The 23,360-nt window shown below is 64.6% G+C and overlaps 1 protein-coding gene across 1 annotated transcript in view; it reads right to left on the bottom strand.

Annotated features, from left to right (window-relative positions):
- HYDIN (HYDIN axonemal central pair apparatus protein) overlaps nucleotides 1–23,360 on the bottom strand; it is a 130,497-nt gene that overhangs the window by 64,457 nt on the left and 42,680 nt on the right. Inside the window, exons 13-26 of the mRNA XM_068168409.1 lie at nucleotides 22,062–22,129; nucleotides 20,215–20,444; nucleotides 19,374–19,474; nucleotides 17,860–17,995; nucleotides 16,128–16,474; nucleotides 13,737–13,833; nucleotides 12,040–12,278; nucleotides 9,836–10,349; nucleotides 7,572–7,715; nucleotides 6,783–6,920; nucleotides 6,182–6,483; nucleotides 3,050–3,320; nucleotides 1,727–1,936; nucleotides 381–518 (exon numbers count right to left, since the gene is read on the bottom strand). Coding sequence (XP_068024510.1) covers nucleotides 381–518; nucleotides 1,727–1,936; nucleotides 3,050–3,320; nucleotides 6,182–6,483; nucleotides 6,783–6,920; nucleotides 7,572–7,715; nucleotides 9,836–10,349; nucleotides 12,040–12,278; nucleotides 13,737–13,833; nucleotides 16,128–16,474; nucleotides 17,860–17,995; nucleotides 19,374–19,474; nucleotides 20,215–20,444; nucleotides 22,062–22,129 — 2,935 coding nt within the window. The remainder of the gene's footprint in view (nucleotides 1–380; nucleotides 519–1,726; nucleotides 1,937–3,049; nucleotides 3,321–6,181; nucleotides 6,484–6,782; nucleotides 6,921–7,571; nucleotides 7,716–9,835; nucleotides 10,350–12,039; nucleotides 12,279–13,736; nucleotides 13,834–16,127; nucleotides 16,475–17,859; nucleotides 17,996–19,373; nucleotides 19,475–20,214; nucleotides 20,445–22,061; nucleotides 22,130–23,360) is intronic.

Here is a 23,360-nt window from a genome sequence, read left to right as displayed (position 1 = left end):
GGCACTGCCCACAGCCCAGCCCAGGGGCACTGCCCACAGCTGACCCCCAGGGGCACTGCCCACAGCCCAGCCCAGGGGCACTGCCCACAGCTGACCCCCAGGGGCCCTGGCAGCAGCTGGAAGCCCTTTGGCTTGCTCTGCCCCTGGGAGAGAGCAGCTGCAGCTCAGGGCCCTGCACCCAGGCTGGGATCATGGAAGCAGGGAATGGGTTGGGGTGGAAAGGACCTTGCAGAGCACCCTCAGCACCTCCAGCTCACAGCCCCGGGGTTTTCCTCTCCTTTCCTGCTTTCCTCCCCCTGTTTTTCCCCTCCAACCTCCTCCCTGGCAGCCTGGCACAAGGCCAGGGTCATTCCCTTGTGCCTCCCTGCCCCTGTTCTCACCGTGCTGGGCACCACCAGGGGCACACCAGGCAGGGGGCTGTGGGCAGAGGCCCTGCTGGGGCTCAGCACCACAAAGGTGAAGGGCAGCTTCCCACAGTTCTGCAGGGTCACCTCTGCCTCCATGACCACATCACACAGCTGCAGAGAGGAGAGAGGAGAGGGCAGTTAGCCACAGGCCTGGCACTGGGCACCTCTTGCAGTTGGCACTGGGACAAGAGCAGAGCAGCAGAGGAGAGGCAAAGGGCTGGAGGCTCACAGCCACCTCCAGCCTGGCTGCAAACAGCCCCAGGGATGAGGCTGCCACAAGGGCAACCCAGTGCCACCTCCAGGGAGTCCCTCATTTCCCCCCAGCTGCCCCAGGCAGGGGGAGCAGAGCTTTGGCAGCTGCTCTGCCAGCCAGCACGGGGGGTGGGGGCTGTGCCAAGCCCACCCTCATTGCTCCTGGGCCATCTGTCCCAGCAGCTCCACTCTGCCTCCACACCAAGGGCACAGCAGAGCTGCTGAGGCTGCTCCCAGCTCCAGAGGAGCAAAGAATCCTCTCAGGGCTGCTGGCAACAGCTTGGTGCTACTCAAAGCCACAGCCACAGCCTCAGGGGCTGGCTGAGAGCAGCCCTGGATCAAAGGCCTTGGGGGTGCTGGGGGAGGAGAGGCTCAGCAGCAGCCAGCAGGGAGCACTTGCAGCCCAGAGAGCCAAGCAGAGCCTGGGCTGCAGCAGCAGAAGTGTGGCCAGCAGGGCCAGGGAGGGGATTCTGCCTCTCTGCTCCACTCTGCTGAGCCCACAGCTGCAGCTCTGTGCCCAGCTCTGCAGCCTCTGTGCCAGGAAGGCTCTGGAGGGGCTGGAAGCTGTTTTGCTCCATCCCCCCCAGTCCTGTCCCTCCCTCACCCCCTCCAAAGTCCCTCCCCAGCTTTCCTGCAGCCCCCTGCAGCTCCTGGAAGGCCACCAGAAGCTCTCCCTGGAGCCTTCTCCTCTGCAGCCTGCACAACCCCAACTCTCTCAGGCTGTGCTCAGAGCAGCTCCAGCCCTCTGCTCAGCCTCCTGGCCCTGCTCTGGACCCCTCCCAGCCCCTCCAGAGCCTTGCTGTATAAGGCAATGCTGAAAGGGTGACCCCAGCCTGGCCTTCAGCTCAGCCTGCACCTGGCTGCCTCACAGCACTGCAGTCCCAGCCCACCCAAAGCAGCCCCCTGGCAGGCCAGGGCCACTCACCCTGACCCCAGAGGCACTCCCTGCTCCTCACAGAGCCTTCCTTGCAGGTGAATGCCTCACTCAGAGGCTGTGCCTGCAGCCCATGGGGCCAGGGTGCAGCCCCCAGCAGCCAGAGCTGCAGCCCAGGGGAGCCCTGCAGTACCTGCGGCCCCACGTCCAGCTCCCTGGGCTCCAGCAGGTAGCTGATGAGTGAGGCCTCCCCACGGAGGCTGAGCTGGTAGCTGGGGCCTCCCTGCACCCTGCAGAGGGCTGTGGCAGAGGCCACAACGTTGGGGTGGCCAAAGAAGCTGAAGGTGACCTGCTGGCTGTGGCCTGGCTGCAGCACTCCGTGCAGGGGCAGCACATCGAACACCTGCGGGGGGAGGGCAGAGGGGGAGGAGGGGAGAAGAGGATCAGCATGGAGGGGAAGGCAGAAGAGCTGCCAAGGCCCTGGGAGAAAGTGCAGATGTGGTTGGAGTGGCCTCTACTTAGTGTCTGTATTGAACCCCAGGGCTGGCAGGGCTGGCAGGGAGCCCAAGGCTCAGCCAGCTCCAAGCCCCTGCCATGGGCAGGGACACCTCACCCCACAGCAGGTTGCTCACAGCCACCTCCAGCCTGGCTGCAAACACCTCCAGGCATCAGCAGGAGGCTTCCACCACCTCCCTGAGCAGCCTGGGCCAGGCTCTCACCACCCTCCTGCCCAACAACTTCTTCCTCACAGCCAATCTCCAGCTCCCCACTTCTCCTTTTGCTCCAGCACCCCCAGGCCTGTCCCTCCCTCACCCCCTCCAAAGTCCCTCCCCAGCTTTCCTGCAGCTCCCTGCAGCTCCTGCAAGGCCACCAGAAGGTCTCCCTGGAGCCTTCTCCTCTCCAGCCTGATTGATGATCTGCATGAGGAGATGGGAGTCCACCACCAGTAAGTTTGCAGACAACACCAAGCTGGGGGCAGGAGTCCAGCTCTGGGCTCCCAGCTCAGGAGGGACAGGGAGCTGCTGGGCAGAGCCCAGGGCAGGCTGCAGAGCTGCTGAGGGGCCTGGAGCAGCTCTGGGAGCAGCAGAGGCTGAGAGCCCTGGGGCTGAGAGCCTGGAGCAGAGCAGCCCCAGAGGGCAGCTGAGCAATGCTCAGCAAGAGCTAAAGGAGCTGTGGGGGGCAAGAGGCTGGGGCCAGGCTCTGCTCAGGGGTGCCCAGGGCCAGGCCAAGGGGCAGAGGGCACAGACTGGCACCCAGGAGGAGAAAGTTGTTTGGGGTGAGGCTGCTGGAGGCCTGGAGCAGGCTGCCCAGGGAGGTTGTGGAGCCTCCTGGTGTGGAGAGCTTCCAACCCCCCCCTGGGCACTGTGCCCCTGGGCATTGTGCTGGGGGTGCCCTGCTGGAGCAGGGGGGTTGGGCTGGGGGAGCTCCAGGGGTCTCTTCCCAACCCTCCCCCAGGCTGGGTGGGGTTCCAGGTGCTCCTGGTGCCCAACTGGGAGGTGCACTCCAGAAGCTCTACCTTTGCTTCCAGGCTGTCATCTGCTGGCTCCTGGGCAGGATCCTCTGCTGCTGCCAGCCCTTGGGCTGGCTCCTGGGCAGGATCCTCTGCTGCTGCCAGCCTTTGGGCTGGCTCCTGGGCAGGATCCTCTGCTGCTGCCAGCCCTTGGGCTGGCTCCTGGGCACCTCCCTCGCTGGCACAGCTCCCTGTAGATGCTGGGCACTCCGAGCTGGCTTCCTCCTCCTGTGCTGCTGGGGCCTGGGTGAAGGATTTGGGAGCTGGGAGGCTGCACCTGTAAGGGAACCTCCCTGTGAGCAGGGACCTGCCCCAGCAGCTCCTTGCTGTGGCACCTGGGGCTGCCACCTCCTGCCAGCCTCCATGCCCAGCCTCTGGGCCCTCCCCCAAGGTCTCTCAGGCTGCCTCCTGCTTTCTGTGCCTGCTGGGGACAGAGCTTCCCACAGCCACCTCCCAGAGCAGAGCAGCTTGCAGCCCCAGCAGGGGAAGGTGCATACAGGATGTGTGGGGCTCAGCCAGGGGCAGAGCCAGCACTACCACCACAGCTGTCACCTCAAACCCCACCAGGGATGCCTGAGCTCCCTGAGCCACTGCCAGCAGCAGGGAGAGGAGCAGAAGCCACCACCCAGGGCACTGAACACAAGACCCCAACAGTGCTGAGGCTGCCTGCTCCCACTGCCAGCTCCCTGCAGGGGCAGCCCCCAGGCACAGCCACAGCCATGGGGGGAAACAAACCTCCCTCCAAGGCAGGAGCTCTGCTCAGGTTATCATAGGGCACAGCAGCAGAGATCAGATGCCCAGGAGGGACCTCCCCAGGAGCCAGCAGAGCCTCCTGCAGCCCTCAGGCAGCTGGGTGCTGGCTGCAGCCAGAGCAGGGTGGGCAGAGGGCAGCAGGGGGGATCCTGCCCCTGGGCTCTGCTCTGCCCCCACCCCCAGCCCTGCCTCCAGCTCTGCTGTCCCCAGCAGGAGGAGGCCACAGAGCTGTGGAGGGAGGCCAGGGGAGGCCACAGAGATGCTGCCAGGGCTGGAGCAGCTCTGCTGGGAGCACAGCTGAGGGAGCTGGGGGTGTGCAGCCTGGGGAGGAGAAGGCTCCAGGGGGACCTCAGAGCTGCTGCCAGGGCCTGAAGGGATCCTGCAGGGAGGCTGCAGAGAGACTTTGGCTGAGGGGGTCTGGAGCCAGGCCAGGGGGGAAGGGTTTGGAGCTGAGGCAGAGCAGGGTCAGAGTGGAGCTGAGGCAGAAGTTCTCCAGCAGGAGGGAGCTGAGGCTCTGGCCCAGGCTGCCCAGGGAGGCTGTGGCTGCCTCCTGCCTGGGGGTGTTCCAGGCCACGCTGGGTGAGGCCTTGGGCAGCCTGGGCCTGTTGCAGATGTCCCTGCTGCTGCAGGGGAGGTTGGATATCCTTCCAAGATGCCTTTCAGCCCAAGCCCTTCCAGGATTTTCCATGGTTTGAAGCTACCCTAAAGGTGGCCTCCAAGCAGAACCTGCAGCTCCACTGCCCCTTCCTTCCCTGCCCTCCTCCCACCAGCTGCCCTTGCAGATGTTCCTCTGCCCTTGAAGGTGCCACCCATCAAGAAAGACCAAGGGAAGGACTTCTTGTCCCTTGCCAGGACCCAGCTGTGAATCAGCTTCCCCAGGCACAGCTCCTCTGCTCCAAGGCCTCCCCACAGCCACAGCTGATTCCCAGCAGGTCATCTCCCCTGAGGCAGACCCCAGATCCCCCCCAGAGCTGCTGATTGATGCTCTCAGTGCTGTGGAGCAGCAGCACCCCAGTGCCCCAGGCTTGACCCTGCTCCCAGGGCAGGATGGAAAAACCATTTGCTGCTCCAATTAGAGCTGCCCAGAGCAGACTCTTTGGGCACTGTGCAGAGAGGGCAGGCTGGGAGGAGCTGCTGTTCCCAAGATGCTCTCCAGCATGCCTACAAGGTTGCTCTTGGCTGCTTGGAGACCACAGCCCAGCACTGCCTGGCTCTGCTCCCCTGGGTGTTCAGTGCTCCCCAGCCCAGCCCCCATGGCTGCAGCACAGCCTGCTGGGGCACTGGGAGCCTCTCAGCTGCTGCTCTGTGGCTGGGACCTGCAGGAGGGGAGGTGAAAACTTCTCCAAGGTGATGCCAGCCCCAGGCCACAAAGCTCTGCCAAGGCAGTTTCCCAGCCCAGCCTTGCCTCCCAGAGCCAGCAGAAAGTGCTGCAGCAAAGCAGCTGAAGAGGCTGGGCCAGGAGCACAGAGAGCCCCAGGAGCCAGCAGGGCTGGCTTGGAAGGGACCCCTGGAGCTCCCCCAGCCCAACCCCCCTGCTCCAGCAGGGCACCCCCAGCACAATGCCCAGGGGCACAGTGCCCAGGGGGGGTTGGAAGCTCTCCACCCCAGGAGGCTCCACAACCTCTCTGGGCAGCCTGCTCCAGGCCTCCAGCAGCCTCACCCCAAACAACTTTCTCCTCCTGGGTGCCAGTCTGTGCCCTCTGCCCCTTGGCCTGGCCCTGGGCACCCCTGGGCAGAGCCTGGCCCCAGCCTCTTGCCCCCCACAGCTCCTTTAGCTCTTGCTGAGCATTGCTCAGCTGCCCTCTGGGGCTGCTCTGCTCCAGGCTCTCAGCCCCAGGGCTCTCAGCCTCTGCTGCTCCCAGAGCTGCTCCAGGCCCCTCAGCAGCTCTGCAGCCTGCCCTGGGCTCTGCCCAGCAGCTCCCTGTCCCTCCTGAGCTGGGAGCCCAGAGCTGGGGGCAGTGCTCTGGGGGCAGTGCCTGTGCAGGCTCTTAGCACTGAGCTGGCAAAGCTGGCAGGGGAGGCAGAGAGGTCCCAGCTGGTCCCTGCTTGTCCCAGTGCCCCAGCAGGGCCATGGGCAGGGACACCTCACACCACAGCAGGTTGCTCACAGCCACCTCCAGCCTGGCTGCAAACACCTCCAGCCATCAGCAGGAGGCTTCCACCACCTCCCTGGGCAGCCTGGGCCAGGCTCTCACCACCCTCCTGCCCAACAACTTCTTTCTCACAGCCAATCTGAGCCTCCCCACCTGGAGCTGGGTTCCATGCCCAGGAGGGCAGGGTAAAAGGAATTGGTCAGGGCCCAGGGAACCAACCTTGGGCTTGGCACAGCACAAGCAGGCAGCAGCAAGGGGAAGGGCTGAAGGAGAGGGCAGGGGTGGCCCTTACCTGCCCCTGGGTGGCAGCAGCAGCCAGCAGTAGTGGACAGGCAGTGGACTGCAGTTGGTCATCTCCAGGCTCTGCAGAGCTTCAGTGCTGTTCAGGATGCAGCCAAAGTCCACAGCCATGGTCTGGAAGTGCAGGTTGGGGAAGAAGACCTCTCCCTGCACCAGGAGCTGCTCCTCCTGAGGGTGCTCCAGGAACTGGATCCTCAGAGCCTGCTGCACTCTCCAGGAGCTCAAACCCTCCTCATGAGCAGGGTTAAAGCTGATGCAGAGGTGAAGGTCCTGCCCTGCCTCCAGCTTCTGGGGCTGCAAGATGAAGATGAGATGAAGAGCATCCAGCACCCAAGGGCTGCCAGCATGAAACAGAGCCCAGAGCTGCCAGGGCTGGATGGGACCTCAAGGCTCAGCTGGCCCTGGTGGTCTGCAAGGTCTCTTCCAACCAAACCCAACTCCCTGGCTCCATTCCCAAAGCAGAGAGATCTCCTTTCCTCCAGCAGCTTGCTCCACACCTGACTGAGCTCAGGCCGGGCCCCTGCTGCCTACTGCAGGAAGGCAACCTCCAGGCTGCTCCCTGCACAGCCAGCAGCAGCCCCAGGGCTGCTCACCTGAGCCGGGAGGGGCTGCAGAGCCACATCACAGACTGAGAAGGGCTGCTCCAAGGCCAGGGTGATGCTGAGGGGGAGGGAGCAGATGTTCTTCAAGGAGAGAGGCTGGTACTGAGGCCGCAGGACATCACTTGGGCCCTGCAAAGATGGGAGAGGAGTTAGAAACAACCTCCAGAAGCCACAGAGCAGCTTCCCCTCCTGCTGCGCTGCAAACCCTTCAGCCCCCAGGGAGCACTCAGCTCCCTTTGACTTGCAAAACGCTGCCATCCCTGCTGGGCCAAGAAACAGCTTCACAAAGAGCCCCTCAGGCCTCCCTGGGCAACCTGAGAGAGTTGGGGTTGTGCAGGCTGCAGAGGAGAAGGCTCCAGGGAGACCTTCTGGTGGCCTTCCAGGAGCTGCAGGGGGCTGCAGGAAAGCTGGGGAGGGACTTTGGAGGGGGTGAGGGAGGGACAGGCCTGGGGGGGAATGGAGCATAAGGAGCAGTGGGGAGCTGGAGATTGGCTGTGAGGAAGAAGTTGTTGGGCAGGAGGGTGGTGAGAGCCTGGCCCAGGCTGCCCAGGGAGGTGGTGGAAGCCTCCTGCTGATGCCTGGAGGTGTTTGCAGCCAGGCTGGAGGTGGCTGTGAGCAACCTGCTGTGGGGTGAGGTGTCCCTGCCCATGGCAGGGGCTTGGGGCTGGCTGAGCCTTGGGGTCCCTGCCAGCCCTGGGGGTCTGTGATTCCTGGACCTGGGAGAAGCTTTTCCCCTGCACAGCCTCCAGGTGCAGCCAGGGCTGCAGGCCAGGGCCTCACCTTCTCCACCCTGAAGGTCACTGCTGTGGAGGACATCTGCAGGGCTGGGGCAATGAACTGGCAGCTTTTGGCCACCTGCATGACCTGGGTCCTCCTGGCCTCCCTGCCCACCCCAGCATGGCACAGCAGCTGCTCTCTCACCACCTGCAGGGAGAAGCCAGAGCTTGAGGCTGGAAGAGTCCTTCCAAGCTGCCCCAGCCCAAGCTCCCTGCACTCTGCAGCCAGAGCAGGCTGCTCTCAGCCCCTGACAGCCTGCCCTGGGATGGTTCCAGGGGTGGTTACGCTCCCCTGCAGAGCTGCAGTGCCCTGGAAAGCAGGCTGCAGGGAGGGGCAGCCCCAGTGACCCAAGGCAGGGGGCTGGCATGACCTTGGCACAGCAGGGCTGACTGAGAGCCTGGGGCAAGCTGCTCTGGCAACCTTGGCACAGGGCACGGTGCCAGTGGCAGTGATCCCTGGGGACAGCTCCCCAGGGGTGTGAGCAGCACTGACCAGCAGAGCTGCCAGGCTGGGGCCCCCTGCTCTCCCCAGCACTCGGTGCCAGGCAGGGCCTCTGCCCATCTCTGCCTGCAGAGGGGAAATGCTGCAGCTCCAGGCACTGTCTGTCCTCACAGCAGCTTTGACTCACTGCTTTCCCCTACCCCCCAGCAATCCTGCCCTCCCAAGGTCCTTTCTGCCTCTGCTCCCAGGCTGGGCACTTCCTCCCTCTGCACTTCCCTCCTGCCTCACCATGTGGCACCTTGGCACCTGCCAAAGCAGCAGCTGCCTCCAGCCCTGCTTGGGTGGCAGAGGTTTGGGCTGCTGGTAGCTATGGAAACACTAAAGCAGCCCTCAGCAAGTGAGGGTGGCCAGCAAGGGAAGAAGCTGAGGCAGCCAAGGGAACTGGGGGCCTTCAAACAGGTTCTTGCTCATGTTCCCAGGCAAACATTTGCCAGGGGGCTGCAGGAGAACCAGAGAATGGTTTAGGTTGGAAGGGACCTCTGAGAAGTGTGTCCAGAGTAGGACCAGGAGGCTGAGCAGAGGGCTGGAGCTGCTCTGAGCACAGCCTGAGAGAGTTGGGGTTGTGCAGGCTGCAGAGGAGAAGGCTCCAGGGAGACCTTCTGGTGGCCTTCCAGGAGCTGAGGCTCTGGCCAGCCAGATCTAGTGTGAGGTGTCCCTGCCCATGGCAGGGGCTTGGAGCTGGCTGAGCCTTCGGGTCCCTTCCAGCCCTGGGGTTCTGTGAGATCTTCTACTCCAAGCCCTACCATGGGCAGGGACAGCTCTCAGCTAGGCTCAGCTGCTCAAGACCTGGAGCAAGGAAGGAAGGGGCAGTGGAGCTGCAGGCTCTGCTTGGAGGCCTCTGGCACCTCCTGGTGACTTGGATTGGGCTTTGGTGAGCAGCTCAGAGGGGAAGTGTGTAGCTGATGCTGGGGCAGTGCAGACATCTCCTGACAGCAGAGGAAGCAGCAGAGCCTGCGTGGGATCCCTCCCCTCAGGGGCTACTCCTTGGCCAGGCTGCCCCTGCCCTGCTGCTCTGGCAGAGCCAGGTAGGTGTTGGGGTAGCTGAGTGCTGCATCAGTGGCAGGCTGTGGCTTGTGTGCCAGGGGAAGGCTCTGTGCCCACACCAGGACTCTGCTTTCCTGCTGGCTGTGCTTAGACCTTTAGGGTAGCTTCAAACCATGGAGAATCCTGGAAGGGCTTGGGCTGAAAGGCATCTTGGAAGGATACCCAACCTCCCCTGCAGCAGCAGGGACATCTGCAACAGGCCCAGGCTGCCCAAGGCCTCACCCAGCCTGGCCTGGAGCACCCCCAGGCAGGAGGCAGCCACAGCCTCCCTGGGCAGCCTGGGCCAGAGCCTCAGCTCCCTCCTGCTGGAGAACTTCTGCCTCAGCTCCACTCTGACCCTGCTCTGCCTCAGCTCCAAACCCTTCCCCCCTGGCCTGGCTCCAGACCCCCTCAGCCAAAGTCTCTCTGCAGCCTCCCTGCAGGATCCCTTCAGGTCCTGGCAGCAGCTCTGAGGTCCCCCTGGAGCCTTCTCCTCTCAGGCTGCACAGCCCCAGCTCCCTCAGCTGTGCTCCCAGCAGAGCTGCTCCAGCCCTGGCAGCATCTCTGTGGCCTCCCCTGGCCTCCCTCCACAGCTCTGTGGCCTCCTCCTGCTGGGGCCAGCAGGGCTGGAGGCAGGGCTGGGGGTGGGGGCAGAGCAGAGCCCAGGGGCAGGATCCCCCCTGCTGCCCGCAGCGGCAGCGATCTGCCGGGGGCCGGCTCAGCCCTTTGGGGGCAGACCTCACCTGGGGAGCCGGGGAGCAGCCTTCCAGCGGCACCTCGGCGCTCTGGCCCGGGCGCAGCTCCATGCTCGGCGGCCGCAGGGGGCGGCCCGGGGGGGCGGCGGCGGCGCCGCGGGAGGCTCTGTCCTCGGTGCTGCCGCTGCGGGCTGCCGGCCGCCGCCGCCGGGCGGGCAGGGAGCAGCCTCCCGCGCTCCAGAGGAGCTGCCGGCCGCGGCGGCCCCGGCTGCCGGTCCTGAAGCTGTAGCGGCTCGGAACCGGGCTGCGGGGGAAGCGGCAGGGCAGCTGCCGTCGCCCGGCCCCGGGGGCCCTGCCGGGGGCTGCCCTGCCCCGGCGCCTGGCTGGGCGACCGCCTCGGAAGGCTTCCGCCTCGCCCCGAGCCAGACCCCGGCTGCCCCCGGGCTGCTCGGCGGCCGGCAGCTGCTCCGCCTTGTGCTTGGCATCCTCTGCCCGCATGCAGCGAGGAGGAGCTCCGCCAAGAGGCTCTCCCTGCTGCGTGCGCAGAGCAGCTCCAGCTCCTCTGGGGCACTTAACACCTCCTGGAGAAGGTCCAGAGGAGGCCCCAGAGATGCTCAGAGGGCTGCAGAACCTCTGCCCTGGGGCCAGGCTGGGAGAGCTGGGGCTGTGCAGCCTGCAGGAGAGAAGGCTGCAGGCAGAGCTCAGGGCTGCAGCTGCAGAGCTGCAGGGCAGTTGCAGGCAGGCTGGGGAGGGACTGCTCAGAAGGGGCTGTGGGGCTAGGCCCAGGGGCAATGGTTTGGAGCTGGAGCAGGGTTAGGTGGTTGGGCACTGGGAAGCACCTTGGAAAACCATTCACAGCTTCCCAGCTGGCACTGGGCTGGCAGGGAGCCCCCAAGGGCCTCCTGGCCAAGCCCTGCAGGCAGCAGGGACAGCTCCAGCTGCAGCAGGCTGCCCAGGGACACAGCCAGGCTGAGCTGGAAGGGCTGCAGGGATGGAGCCTTGTGAGAGACTAAACTCCTTGTGTGACAAAGATAACATCACTTGCTGCTTGCCCAGACAGCAGCTGGTGTGTGTTGGGCAGAGCCCCTGGGAGGTGCAAAGATAACATCGATCACTGGCCCACAGCTGCCCTAACAATGGCCTGAGGCCCCCTTCGGGAATATGCATGAGACAAGATGATCTCCACCCATCCAGGTCCCCGGGAAGGGAGGATGGGGAGACAATGGATTCACCACCTGGCCCCTGATGTGTCATGAGCGTGGGGGCAGGTAGGTGGGGACCCAGGAGGCAGAGGGCCCCCCCCCTCATCCAGAGCCCTGCCCAAACACACAGGAATGCACAGAAAGATCTCCTGGGGAACGATACCTGGATACTTGCCTGAGAGTGATCCCCTGGCCCCTGAACTCCTGAGGGACAATGCTTGGACACACAGCAGAGGGGCCGCAGGGGCGGGGCCGGCGGGGCCGGCGGGGCGGGGGGGCGGGGGGGCGGGGCCGGGGCCGCAGGGCCGGGGCCGGGGGGCGGGGCCGCAGGGCCGGGGCGGTGGGGCCGGGAGGGGCGGGGCCGCCGGGCCGGGGCGGTGGGGCCGGGAGGGGCGGGGCCGCGGGGGGCGGGGCCGGGGCCGCAGGGCCGGGGGGCGGGGCCGCAGGGCCGGGGGGGCGGGGCCGCCGGGCCGGGGGGCGGGGCCGCAGGGCCGGGGGGGCGGGGCCGCAGGGGCACACAGGAGAAGGACCATGCCATTGAGTAGGCAAAGCCCGGGACAATGCCGCTCCAGAGAAGAGGCCGTGGAGCCTGGGAGAAGCAGACTGAAGCCTCTCTCCCTGTCCTAAGTTGCGCCTGCTGCAACTCGTGGAGCTGAAGAGGCTGCCCAGAGGACCACAGCTCTTCTCCAGCCCAAGCCTCAGCAGCCTTCCTCTCCAAACCCAACACCTCCTGCAGCACCTTTCCTCCACAGACTCAAACTGCCTCGGGGGGGTGAGGGGTAACATAATTCCTTTCCTCTTCTCTCTCTCCCTCTCTATTTTCTCTCTCCCCTTCTGATTTCCACTTTATTTGTGTACTCAATAGCCTGCCTGTTGGTGCGTGGCCTCCCTTGTGCCTCTCATTTCACAACAGGGAACATTCAAAAGCGCTGAGGCTCTTTCCCTGGAGCGAGACAGCCTCCACCAGCTCCCCGGGCAGCCTGTGCCAGGCTCTCCCCCTGGGTGGTGCAGAGCCTCCTGCTGCCGCCAGGCAGCCCGGGGGGGACCTACCTGAAGCGAGTGCCCAGGCGGAGCTCCGGCGCCAGGGGCCTGTCCGTGCCGATGGTGCTGCCCACGCCCAGCGCCTGCACGGGGATGGCACAGCCAGGGCTGTGCTCCACCAGCAGCTGTACCTCGGCCTGGCACAGCTCCGTGTCTGCCAGCCTGGCTATGACGGCCACAGAGAGCTCTCCCTCGGGGGGGATCACTCCCTGGCTGGGTTCCACCCTCCAGCAGGAGCCTTTGGCAGCCTGGGGCAGGAGGGGAGGCCCCAGTGAGGCTGGGGACAGGACCGAGGATCACAGGACACAGAACCGAGCAGGTTGGAAAAGCCCTTCCTGATCATGCAGCCCAACCTACCACCCAACACCTCACCACAGAGGCCCCCTGCAAGCACCTTCCCCCTGGCTGGGCACTGCCTCTGGCTCACTGATGCCAGGAGCCCTGGAGGTGTTTGCAGCCAGGCTGGAGGTGGCTGTGAGCAACCTGCTGTGGGGTGAGGTGTCCCTGCCCATGGCAGGGGCTTGGAGCTGCCTGAGCCTTGCGGCCCCTTCCAACCCTGCCAGCTCTGGGGGTCTGTGATTAGAATCACAGAGGGGGTTGGGGTGGAAGGGACCTCCAAAGGGCATCCAGTCCAACCCCCCTGCACTGAGCAGGGCCAGCCTCAGCTTGGGGCAGTGCCACCCAGCCCCAGGGGCTCCCAGCCCAGCAGAAGCTGATTCCCCCCTCCAGTCTCCCTTGCAGTGAGTGCCCAGGGAAGCCTCTTCCTCTCTCCTGCCTGCCTGGCAGCTCTGCCTGGGTGCCAGGCATGGGACAGCTCCCAGGAAGAAATTGTTGGCAGTGAGGCTGGGGAGAGCCTGGCACAGACTGCCCAGGGAGGCTGTGGCTGCCTCCTGCCTGGGGGTGCTCAGCCTGGGCTGGGGGGAGGGTCCCTGCCCATGGCAGGGGGCTGGAGCTGGCTGAGCTCTGAGGCCCCTCCCAGCCCAACCCCATTCTGTGATTCTATGCACAGACTCCACACATCCAGTGGAGAGGAGAGGGGCAGAGGGCAGCCTGTGCAGGAGGTCACTCCAGGCCACCCCAGGCCACTCCAGGTGACCCCCAAGTGCAGTTTGTCACCAAAGGATTGATCTCAGCTTGCTGAGCTAATTCTCTGCCCTCCCTGAAAGCCAAAAGGAAGCTCAGCAGGAGTAGTGCATCAGACCCTTAGAGGGAAGGTCATGAGTTCAAGCCTGCAGCAGGCAGTAGTGTCCTCCCTACTCTAGTCAGGAGGTCTGTGGTGACAGACTCGATGATCTTTGAGGTCTCTTCCAGCCTTAGTGATTCTGAATACAGCAGTTTGCATCCCAGGACCCTCAGCACCAGGGAGCCAGCAGGAGGGAGACTCCCTTGATCCAAGGGCTGCTGGGGACAAGTTCCTGCTGGGCAGAATCCCACTGAGCTCCAGCAGGAAATGTTTCCCCCTGGGCACAGCCAGGCACTGGAATCAGCTCCCAGAGCCAGCAGGGGAGTCCTGTGCTGAGCCCTTCCCAGCCTGCCAGGCTGCAGCTGTCCCCAGAGCCAGGCTCCTCCTGCCATGTGCTGCTGGCACACACCTTACTTGCTCTCCCAGGCAGCCAGGTGGAAAAGCTCCACCTGACACCCAAGCTGCAGGCTGCTAGGGAGCAGATATCCCCCATGGAAGCCTCCCCCCCTCCCCAGGGACTCACCACCTGTGCCCTGAAGGGTGCAGGGATTGGGCTCTGATTGCAGAGCTGCAGGCTCCTGGAGGCCTCCTGCAGAACTTGGATGCTGCCAAAGTGGATCCTGCTGGGGTGCACAGAGACAACTGGGCCCTCTCCAAGGCTCACCAAGTGGATCTCCTGCTCCAGCAAGCAAGGGGAAGAGAGGAAATGAAGGGAAAGACACCCAAAAACACAGCAGGGAAAGCTGGGGCAGCCCTTAGGGAGCTCCTGGGCAGGGGATGAGTGGGGCTGGGGCAGCCTCCAGTGTGTTAAGCCCGGAGCAGGAGGCCTGGGGACAAGAGTGGGGGCTGAAGGACCCCACCTGAGAGTTCCTGTGGTCAGGGGGTCAGAAACCAGGCTGCCCCCAGCCTGCTTGCCCCCCCAGCAGCTCTCCTTCCTCTGCCCTGTGCCTGCCCCCAGCCCTGCTGCCTGCTCAGGTTTGCCCCAAACCACCCTCCCTGGCTCCTGCTTCTGGGCACTCCCCAGAGCCACCCCTTGAGAGGCAGCCCAGGCTGGCCCTGCAGCTGGGGAGCTCTGGTCCATGCTGTGGGCTGATCCTGCTGCTCCAGGAGGAGCAGGGTCCATTCTTGATCCCAGCATCCCAGCAGCACTTTCAGCTCTGGACCGTGCTGGGGAGAGCCTGGCACAGGCTGCCCAGGGAGGCTGTGGCTGCCCCCTGCCTGGAGGTGCTGAGGACCAGGCTGGATGAGGCCTTGAGCAGCCTGGGCTGGGGGGAGAGGTCCCTGCCCATGGCAGGGGGCTGGAGCTGGATAGTCTCTGAGGTCCCTCCCAGCCCAACCCCTTCCCTGAGCCTCTGCACCACTTCTCCCTTGACTCCTGCTGGGAACCTCCTGGGATGAGCAAACTGCAGAGGGAGTTTTGCTCTCCAGCCTGAAGCAGAGCTGGAGGAGAAGCTCAGCATGGAGTAGCTCAACAGAGAAGGACCTGGAGGTGCTGGGGGGCAGTGAGCTCCCCAGGTGCCAGCAATGTGCCCTGGTGGCCAAGGAGGCCACTGGGGCCCTGGGCTGCCTTCAGGAGAGTGAGGCCAGCAGCAGCCTTCAGCTGCAAAGGCCTCAGGCATGCCAGCAGCTGCAGGAGGACTCTGCTCCTCCAGGAGGACTCTGCTCCTCCAGGCTCCTGCCTCTGGGCTTCCTCTTGCTCTGTCTGCTCAGCAGGAGGCCAGGAGGCAGAGCAGGGCTGGAGGGAGGATCAGAGAATCATGGAAGGGTCAGGGCTGGAAGGGAGCCCAAGGCTCAGCCAGCTCCAAGCCCCTGCCATGGGCAGGGACACCTCACCCCACAGCAGCTTGCTCACAGCCACCTCCAGCCTGGCTGCAAACACCTCCAGGCATCAGTAGGAGGCTTCCACCACCTCCCTGGGCAGCCTGGGCCAGGCTCTCACCACCCTCCTGCCCAACAACTTCTTCCTCACAGCCAATCTCCAGCTCCCCACTCCTTGTTTTGCTCCATCCCCCCCAGTCCATGACTGTGGATCTGTGACCTCTCTGCCACACCTCAGGGCTGCCCCTGGGGCTGGCCTGGCAGCTTGAGAGGCATCCAAGGCATTTAGCAGCATCCTTTCCCTTCCTGTTAATGAAAGATTAACTCCCTGGCAGTGCTTCCCCAAATGTCAGCCTTGCTTCCTGGGGGGCCCCAGGAATCCTTCTGCCATCCTCTGCTCTGGGAGCTGCCAAGGCCTTGCAGCCAGCTGCTCCCCAACTTAATGAGGTCGGAAATGAAAGTTTCAGCAGGGGAAATGTGCTGCTGGCTGCAGCTCAGGGCACAGCACTGCTGCCTGTGAGCCTGCCTGAATGCCAACAGCTTTCAGGAGCAGCCCAGCATGAGGAGGGCTGGAAGGGACCTCTGGAGCTCCCCCAGCCCAAGCCCCCTGTCAGAGCAGAGCAGCCAGAGCAGGGCATCCAGGAACACACCCAGGGGGGTTGGAAGCTCTCCACACCAGGAGACTCCACAACCTCTCTGGGCAGCCTGCTCCAGGCTCCAGCAGCCTCACAACAAACAACTTTCTCCTCCTGGGTGCCAGTTTGTGTCCTCTGCCCCTTGGCCTGGCCCTGGGCACCACCCCACAGAGCCTGGCACCTTCCTGCCCCCCAGCCCTCAGCTCTGGAGAGACATTGCTCAGATCCCTCTCAGCCTTCTCCTCTGCACACTGCACCCCCCCAGGGCTCTCAGCCTCTCCTCCTCACACAGATGTTCCAATCCCTTCATCATCCTCTGAGCCTCTCTTGGACCCTCTCCAGTAGTTCCCTTTCCCCCCTCCCTCCCCTGGGGAGCCCAGGGCTGGCCACAGCTCTCCAGATGTGGTCTGAGCAGGGCAGAGCAGATGCTTCAGCAGGGATGAGCAAAACACTTCCATCACTGTAGGAATCCCTGTGGGCTCCACCAGCTCCAGGCCTTGGCTCCCCAGCCAAGAGGGCAGCACTTCCCCTCCTCCCTTCCCCCTGGGCCAGGGGTCCCTTCTTTCCCTTGTCCACAGCAGCCCTGGGCTCCAGCTCCCTCTGTCTGCAGTGGCACAGAGCAGACCTCTGCCCCAGCACTCACCAGGGGCGCATCTGGGCACCCAAACACCGCCACGTGGGCCACAGTGTCCTGCTCCCCTGGCACCTGGGCTGCCAGGCTCAGGGGCACCTCCACAGAGCTGTGAGCTTCAATAATGCCACAGGGCACAGGGCTGGAGTAGAGCACAGCAGCATCCTCCTGGGGTGCCTGGAAAGGGCAGAAGCAGGGAATGGGAGGGGTGGGAAGGGAGCTGCCTCAGCTTGGGGCAGTGCCACCCAGCCCCAGGGGCTCCCAGCCCAGCAGAAGCTGATTCCCCCCTCCAGTCTCCCTTGCAGTGAGTGCCCAGGGAAGCCTCTTCCTCTCTCCTGCCTGCCTGGCAGCTCTGCCTGGCTTTGGTTCAGGGCTCAAGGGCCACAGGGAGCCAGGGCAGCTCCAAGCCCTCTGCAGCAGCCTCCTGCCTGGGGGATGCTGCTGAGAGCATCAAGGGTCACTCAGAGGCACAGACAGCATCAGCTGAAGGGACCCTACAGGCTCAGCCACTGCAGCCCCCTGAAGGCACCAGGGACATCTCCAGCCACAGCAGCTTGCTCCCAGTCAAAAACCTCACCTGCACTGCTGCCAGCATGGGGCAGCTCCCAGCTCCCAGGGCAGCCTGGGCCAGGCTCTCTCCACCCTCAGGCTACAACATTTCTCCTTCTCTCCACTCTCCATCTCCCTCTTGCAGTCCAAACCATCTCCCTTGGCCTGGCACAAGTGGCCCTGCCCCAGCCTCTGTCCCCAGCTCTCTGAGAGGCTCTCAGAGCACTGAAGGCCACCAGGAGCTCTCCCTGGAGCCTTCTCTTCTCCAGGCTGCCCAAGCCCAACTCTCTCAGCCTGGCCTCACAGCAGAGCCCTTCCAGCCCTGCCAGCACTGCTGTGGCCTCCTCTGCCCTGCTCCAGCAGGTCCCTGTCTGTGCTGAGGGCTCCAGAGCTGCCCCAGCACTGCAGGGAGGGCTCAGCAGAGCACAGCAGAGGGGCAGAATCCCCTCCCTGCCCCTGCTGCCCACCCTGCTGGGGCTCAGCCCAGGGCATGGCTGGGGCTGGGCTGGCAGTGCTCAGTGCTGGCTGCTCTCCAGCTCTGCACCCCCAGCACCCCCAAGTCCTTCCCCTCAGGGCTGCTTTCCAGCCAGGAACCAAACTTGACAGCAGTGACCTCTGAGGAAGGTTCCAGCTCCCCCACAGCAGCAGCTCACACTCAGGTTTTTGCATCTCTAAGAGGAAGCTGAGCGGCACAAAACAAGAGGCAAGCCTGGGATGGCCTGCAGCAGCTGCAGCAGCCACAAGCTGCCCCTCCTGGGCTGGCAGAGCAGCTTTTCACAGCCCCCTGAGCTCTCCTGCATGGCAGCACCCAGAGCCCAGGGCAGAAACTGCTTCCCAAGGGCTGAACCTGCTGCCTGAGTCGACACTCAGGAAGGTTTCCATCCACCTGCTGCCCGAGGTCGGGTCCCTGGTCCCCAGCAAACCTTGAGCTGCCACTGGCCACCACCCAAGGTCCCATGCAAAGCCCTTTTGTCCCAGGCAAAGCCCTGGCTGGCAGCTGGGGGCAGGGGTACCTGAGGCAGCAGCCCATAGCAGCCGGGCAGGTCGCTGGCGTTCAGCAGGGTCAGCAGGCGCCGGGCAGGGAGCTGCAGGTAGCAGCGGCCAAAGGGCACCACAGGGCTGGGCACAGAGAGAGCAGGCACCACACACCTGGGCACAGAGATGGCCAAAGGCAGTGGAGACACTGGCAGAGCACAGGGCAGCCCTGCTCCTCACCTGCCATGGCAGGGAGCAGGACACAGGCCCACAGCTCCCAGGGTGCCAGGGGCAGGAAGGGACCTCCGGAGAGCTCCCAGTGCCAGCCCCTGCCAGAGCAGGAGCACAGAGCCCAGCCCAGGGGCACAGGAACACATCCAGCCAGGGCTGGGAAGGCTCCAGAGCAGGAGACTCCACAACCTGTCTGGGCAGCCTGCTCCAGGCCTCTGGCAGCCTCCCAGCCAAGAAGTTCTTCCTCCTGCTGAGCTGGAAGCTCCTGGGCTGCAGTTTCCAGCCCTTGCCTCTTGTGCTCCCCCAGGGCACAGTGAGCAGAGCCTGGCCCTGTGCCTCCCTTCCTGCCCCCCAGCCCTCAGCTCTGGAGAGACATTGCTCAGATCCCTCTCAGCCTTCTCCTCTGCACACTGCACCCCCCCAGGGCTCTCAGCCTCTCCTGCCCAGGCAGTGCTGCAGTCCCTTCAGCAGCCTTGGAGCCCTCCCTTGGCCTCTCTGCAGCAGATCCCTGTCCCTCTGGAGCTGGGGAGCCCAGAGCTGGAGGCAGTCTGCCAGCTGTGGCCTCCCCAGGGCAGGGCAGAGCAGAGGGGGAGGAGAAGCTCCCTGGCCCTGCTGGCCACACTCTGCTGAGTGCCCCCCAGGACCCCCTTGGCCTTCCTGGCCCCCAGGGCTCATTGCTGTGCCCTGCAGCCCTTGCTGCCCAGCAGCACTCCCAGCTCCTTCTCCTGGGGGCTGCTCTCCAGCAGATCCCCTCCCAGGCTGTCCTGCTGCATCTGTCACTGTCACACAGGCACTGAACACCTCTGGACCTCCTCTGGACTCCACAGCCTCTTGTAAAGGAAGGGAAGCCCTGAGAGTGCAGCCCAGAGGCTGCCAAGTGCCCAACCAGAGCATGGAGCCCTGGCCCAGAGCTCCCTGAAAGGCAACTTTGCCCCGGGAGGTTTGCAAGGACCCTCCCAATGGTCCCAGGAAGCTGCTGAAGGGTCTGGGGAGGAGCAGCTGAGGGAGCTGGGGGGGGTTTGGTGTGGAGCAGAGGAGGCTGAGGGAGACCTCCTTGCTCTCTGCAGCTCCCTGGGAGGAGACTGCACTGAGGTTGGGCTCTGCTCCCAAGGAGCAAGCAACAGGACAAGAGGAAATGGCCTCAGGCTGCCCCAGGGCAGGTTTGGGTTGGCCATGAGGAACAATTCCTTCCCCACAAGGGTTGTGCAGGCCTGGCCCAGGCTGCCCAGGCAGTGGTGCTGAGCCCTGAGGTCCTTTCCATCCCTGGCAGCTCTGAGATTCCATGAGGGGAGCTGAGGAGCTGCAAGGAGGAGGCCTGTACCTGGCTGTGAGGGGCAGCGAGAACAGCTCCTGGCCCACACCATCCACATCCAGCACCAGAGCCAGCTCGTAGGGGCCCACAGTGTTGGAGCACAGAGTGACCTGGGGGGAGAGCAAAGCACTTCAGCACCTCCCTCCCCACCTCATGCCGGGGGGAGCACAGGGAGGCCTTGGCCACAGCTCTGCTGCTGCTCCAGGGGCAGAGCACAGGCTGGGGGAGCACCAAGGGGCTCTGGGCAGCAGCTGCTTTGGGACAGCCCTTGGACAGCTCCAGGAGCTGGGTGAGGTGAATGCAAGCAGCAGCAGGAGAGGAGGTCTAAGACCAGGGGGAGCAGTCAGCTGCTTCCTGCGCTTTGGGGCTGCCCCCTGCTGTCCTCAGCCTTCATCCTCCAGCACAGCATCACCCTAAGCAGCTGGCACCGACTGAGGAGTTGCCTTCTGTCCTTCAGCCTGCGGGGCACAAGCTGCAGCTTCTGGCTGCAGCAGCAAAGGGAAGCTCCTCCAAGAACCCCCAGAGCCCCCCAGCCAACAGCTGCCCAGCTTTGGGTCTCCTTCAGAAGGGTTGCCCAGGCCTGGCCCAGGCTGCCCAGGGCCCTGGTGGAGTCTCCATCCCTGGAGGGGCCTCAAAGCCCTGGAGCTGTGCTGCTGAGGGCCATGGGTGGTGGTGCCCTGGCAGGGCTGGGCTCAGGCTTGGGCTGGATGATCTCAAAGGTGTTGCAGAGCCATGCAGGCGTGGTGCTGAGTGCCATGGCCCCTCCCAGCCAGCAGCACTGAAGGCCTCCCGCAGAGCAGGGCAGCCTCAGCCCCGGCTGCCGCAGCCCCTCCGCCCCACTGCTCCCTACCTGGATGTCCACGAAGCTCAGGGGGCGGATGGTGCCTCTGCCAGGGCTGATGCTGAACTCCCTGGGGTGCCCCTGGGCTCTGCCCCCCCAGGCTGGGTGGCTGGGGTCCAGCAGCAGGGCGGTGCTGGGCAGGCTGGGCTCGGCTGTGCCATCCCCGGGCACGCGCAGGGCGAAGGCCATGGGCACCAGGGAGGAGTTGGTGAGGCGGCAGGAGAGGCTGTGAGGGAAGCCTAGGGGAGAGCACACAGCCAAGGACAGCCTGGGGCAGGCTGCAGAGCTCAGCCCCAGCCAAGCTCCTCAAGGCCAAGGGCAAGGTCCTGCAGCTGGCTGAGGGCAGTGCCAAGCCCAGAGCCAGGCTGGGGCAGGAGTGGCTGAGAGCAGCCTGCAGGAGAAGGCCTTGGGGGTGCCAGGTGCCTCTCACCACCCTCCTGGCCAACAACTTCTTCCTCACAGCCAATCTCCAGCTCCCCACTTCTCCTTTTGCTCCATCCCCCCAGTCCTGTCCCTCCCTCACCCCCTCCAAAGTCCCTCCCCAGCTTTCCTGCAGCTCCTGCAAGGCCACCAGAAGGTCTCCCTGGAGCCTTCTCCTCTCCAGCCTGCATAGGCTGCAGCTCAGCAAAGCTCAGCAGTTCTAGGAAGTCCATCAGAGGGATCCTGGCCAGGCTGACCTTCAATCCACCCAGGCCTGGTTTCCCAAGGTCACTTGAGAGCACCTCAGCAAAAAGCCTTCTGTGAGCCTCAGCAGAAGAACCACAGCCTGCTCCTGGTGCTGGCAGCAGAGCTGTGCTCCTGCTGGGCAAGGACAAGCAGCCCAGCACTGAGGGGGTGAGAGCCTGGCCCAGGCTGCCCAGGGAGGTGGTGGAAGCCTCCTGCTGATGCCTGGAGGTGTTTGCAGCCAGGCTGGAGGTGGCTGTGAGCAACCTGCTGTGGGGTGAGGTGTCCCTGCCCATGGCCATGCCATGCCCATGGAGCTGGCTGAGCCTTGGGGTCCCTCCCAGCACTGGGGTTCTATGACTAAGGTCACCACTGCCTGCTGCAGAGCTGTTCCTGGGCCACATTACCTGGCAGGTGTCAAGGAGAGGCCCCACAGCACCCCCTAACATCTGACAGCACAGCTCAGGTGGGGAAATGCTCTCCAAGCCTGGCCACAGCCACATTTACCCCCAGCAGCTCTGGGCTGCCCCATGGCTTCAGCTCTCTGCTCCTGCAAACCCATCCCCTGGGCCCTCCTGGCACTTCCACAGCCACCCTGCTGCCAAGGGCTGGGAGCCTGGGGCTGAACAGGCTCTGGGGGACACCAGGAGGCACTGAGGTTCCAGTCGTGGAGTCATGGAGCCATGGAATCATAGGCTGGCTTGGGTTGGAAGGGAGCTCCAGAGCTCAGCCAGCCCCAGCCCCTACCCCCAGCAGGGGACAGCCCCAGCTGGGACTGGCTGCCCAGAGCCCTCTCCAGCCTCACCTGGAATGGATCCCAACCACCTCCCTGGGCAGCCTGTGCCAGTGTTCCACCACACACAGAGTAAAGAGCTTGTTCCTCACATCCAATCCCAATCTGCTCTGAAGCCATTGCCCCTGGGCCTGGCCCTGCAGGCCTTGGGGAGCAGTCTCTCTCCATCCCTCCTGTAGCCCCCTCCAGGTCCTGGCAGGCTGCTCTAAGGTCCCCCTGGAGCCTATTCCTTGGGTCCTCTTTGATCTCACGATGGCAAGATGCTGCCCAGGCACCCTGCAGCCCTGCTTGAACACCCTGCAGGCTGCTCTGAGGGGCCAGGAGTGCTGGGGGCTCTGAGGCTGCATTCTGGGGCTGCACAGAGCCCTGGGGCTGTGCCCCATGGCCAGGCCACACTCACCAAAGGAGACCTCCCCGAAGTGCAGGCCAGGGACATCGAAGTGAAACGTGGGTGCAGTGACACAGCCCCTGTGGGGACAGAGCAGAGGAGGGGTTGGCTTGGCTGCAGAGCACTGCAGAGCACTGCAGCCTTCACTGCTCGCTTGCATGGAGCACAGTTGGTCTCAAATCACAGCAGGTTTCATAGGGGCTGGGAGGGAGCTCAGGGCTCAGGCAGCTCCAAGCCCCTGCCATGGGCAGGGACACCTCACACCACAGCAGCTTGCTCACAGCCACCTCCAGCCTGGCTGCAAACACCTCCAGGCAGCAGCAGGAGGCTTCCACCACCTCCCTGGGCAACCTGTTCCAACCCCCCTGCCATGGTTCAACCAAGCTCTCACCCAGGGCAGCCATGGGGAGTTTCAGCCACTGCAGCCCAAGGCTGCTCCTCCATCCTTGGAGCTGAAGCAGCTCCTGAGCTAGGGCAGGCAGCAAGTCCCTGCTGACAGTGAAGTTCCCCTGCCCAAGGACCTCCCAGAAGCAGCCTGAACCTCTGGAGCCCCAGCAGCAGCTGGGTGCTGCCCAGAGGTGCTGGAGAGCCACCTTCAAAGCAGCCCTGGCTGGGGGGCACCCCGGGAAAGGGCCAAGGGACGACCCCCAGGCCCTGCTGAGCAGCCCACTGTGTGCTCAAGGCAGCCCTCAGGCCATGCCCAGGAGGCTGAGGCTGGAAGCCAGCCCAGAGCTCAGTGCCCCAGGGGCTGCTGGCAGGAAACTCGAGGCAGGGGGAGGGCAAAGCAGAGGGGTTGGCAAGGGCTGTGCTGGCCAGCAGCAGCTGGCAGGGGAGAGCAGGGACCTGCAGAGCAGGAAGGGCACAAGGTGGGAGAGGAACCACTTGAACTCCCCACTGTCCCCCCAGGCTGCTTGCCCCTGGGAGCTTTTCCTCTGTGGAAGACTAAATCCAGTGCTCAAACCCCCCCGGAGCAGGAGGCTCAGCTTGGCCTTGGCCAAGGCACTGGGGAAGAAGCAGCCTGAGCTGTGGGGCTGGAGGAGGAGAGAGAGGAGGGCTGGAGAATGATCCCTGGGGAAGGCAGCACAGGAATGCCAGGATCCCAGTGTGGGGAGGGCTGGGAGGGACCCCTGGGGATCCCCCAGCCCAAGCCCCTGCCCCAGCAGGGCACCCCCAGCACAATGCCCAGGGGCACAGTGCCCAGGAGGGGTTGGAAGCTCTCCACACCAGGAGGCTCCACAGCCTCTCTGGGCAGCCTGCTCCAGGCCTCCAGCAGCCTCACCCCAAACAACTTTCTCCTCCTGCTCAGCTGCA

Source organism: Melanerpes formicivorus, unplaced genomic scaffold (assembly GCF_026170545.1).
Source record: "Melanerpes formicivorus ecotype bairdi unplaced genomic scaffold, bMelFor1.0.p_v2 SCAF_137, whole genome shotgun sequence".
Taxonomy (NCBI): Eukaryota; Metazoa; Chordata; class Aves; order Piciformes; family Picidae; genus Melanerpes; species Melanerpes formicivorus.
Note: the sequence above shows the minus strand (reverse complement) of the source record. Positions and strands in the feature narration are given on the sequence as shown.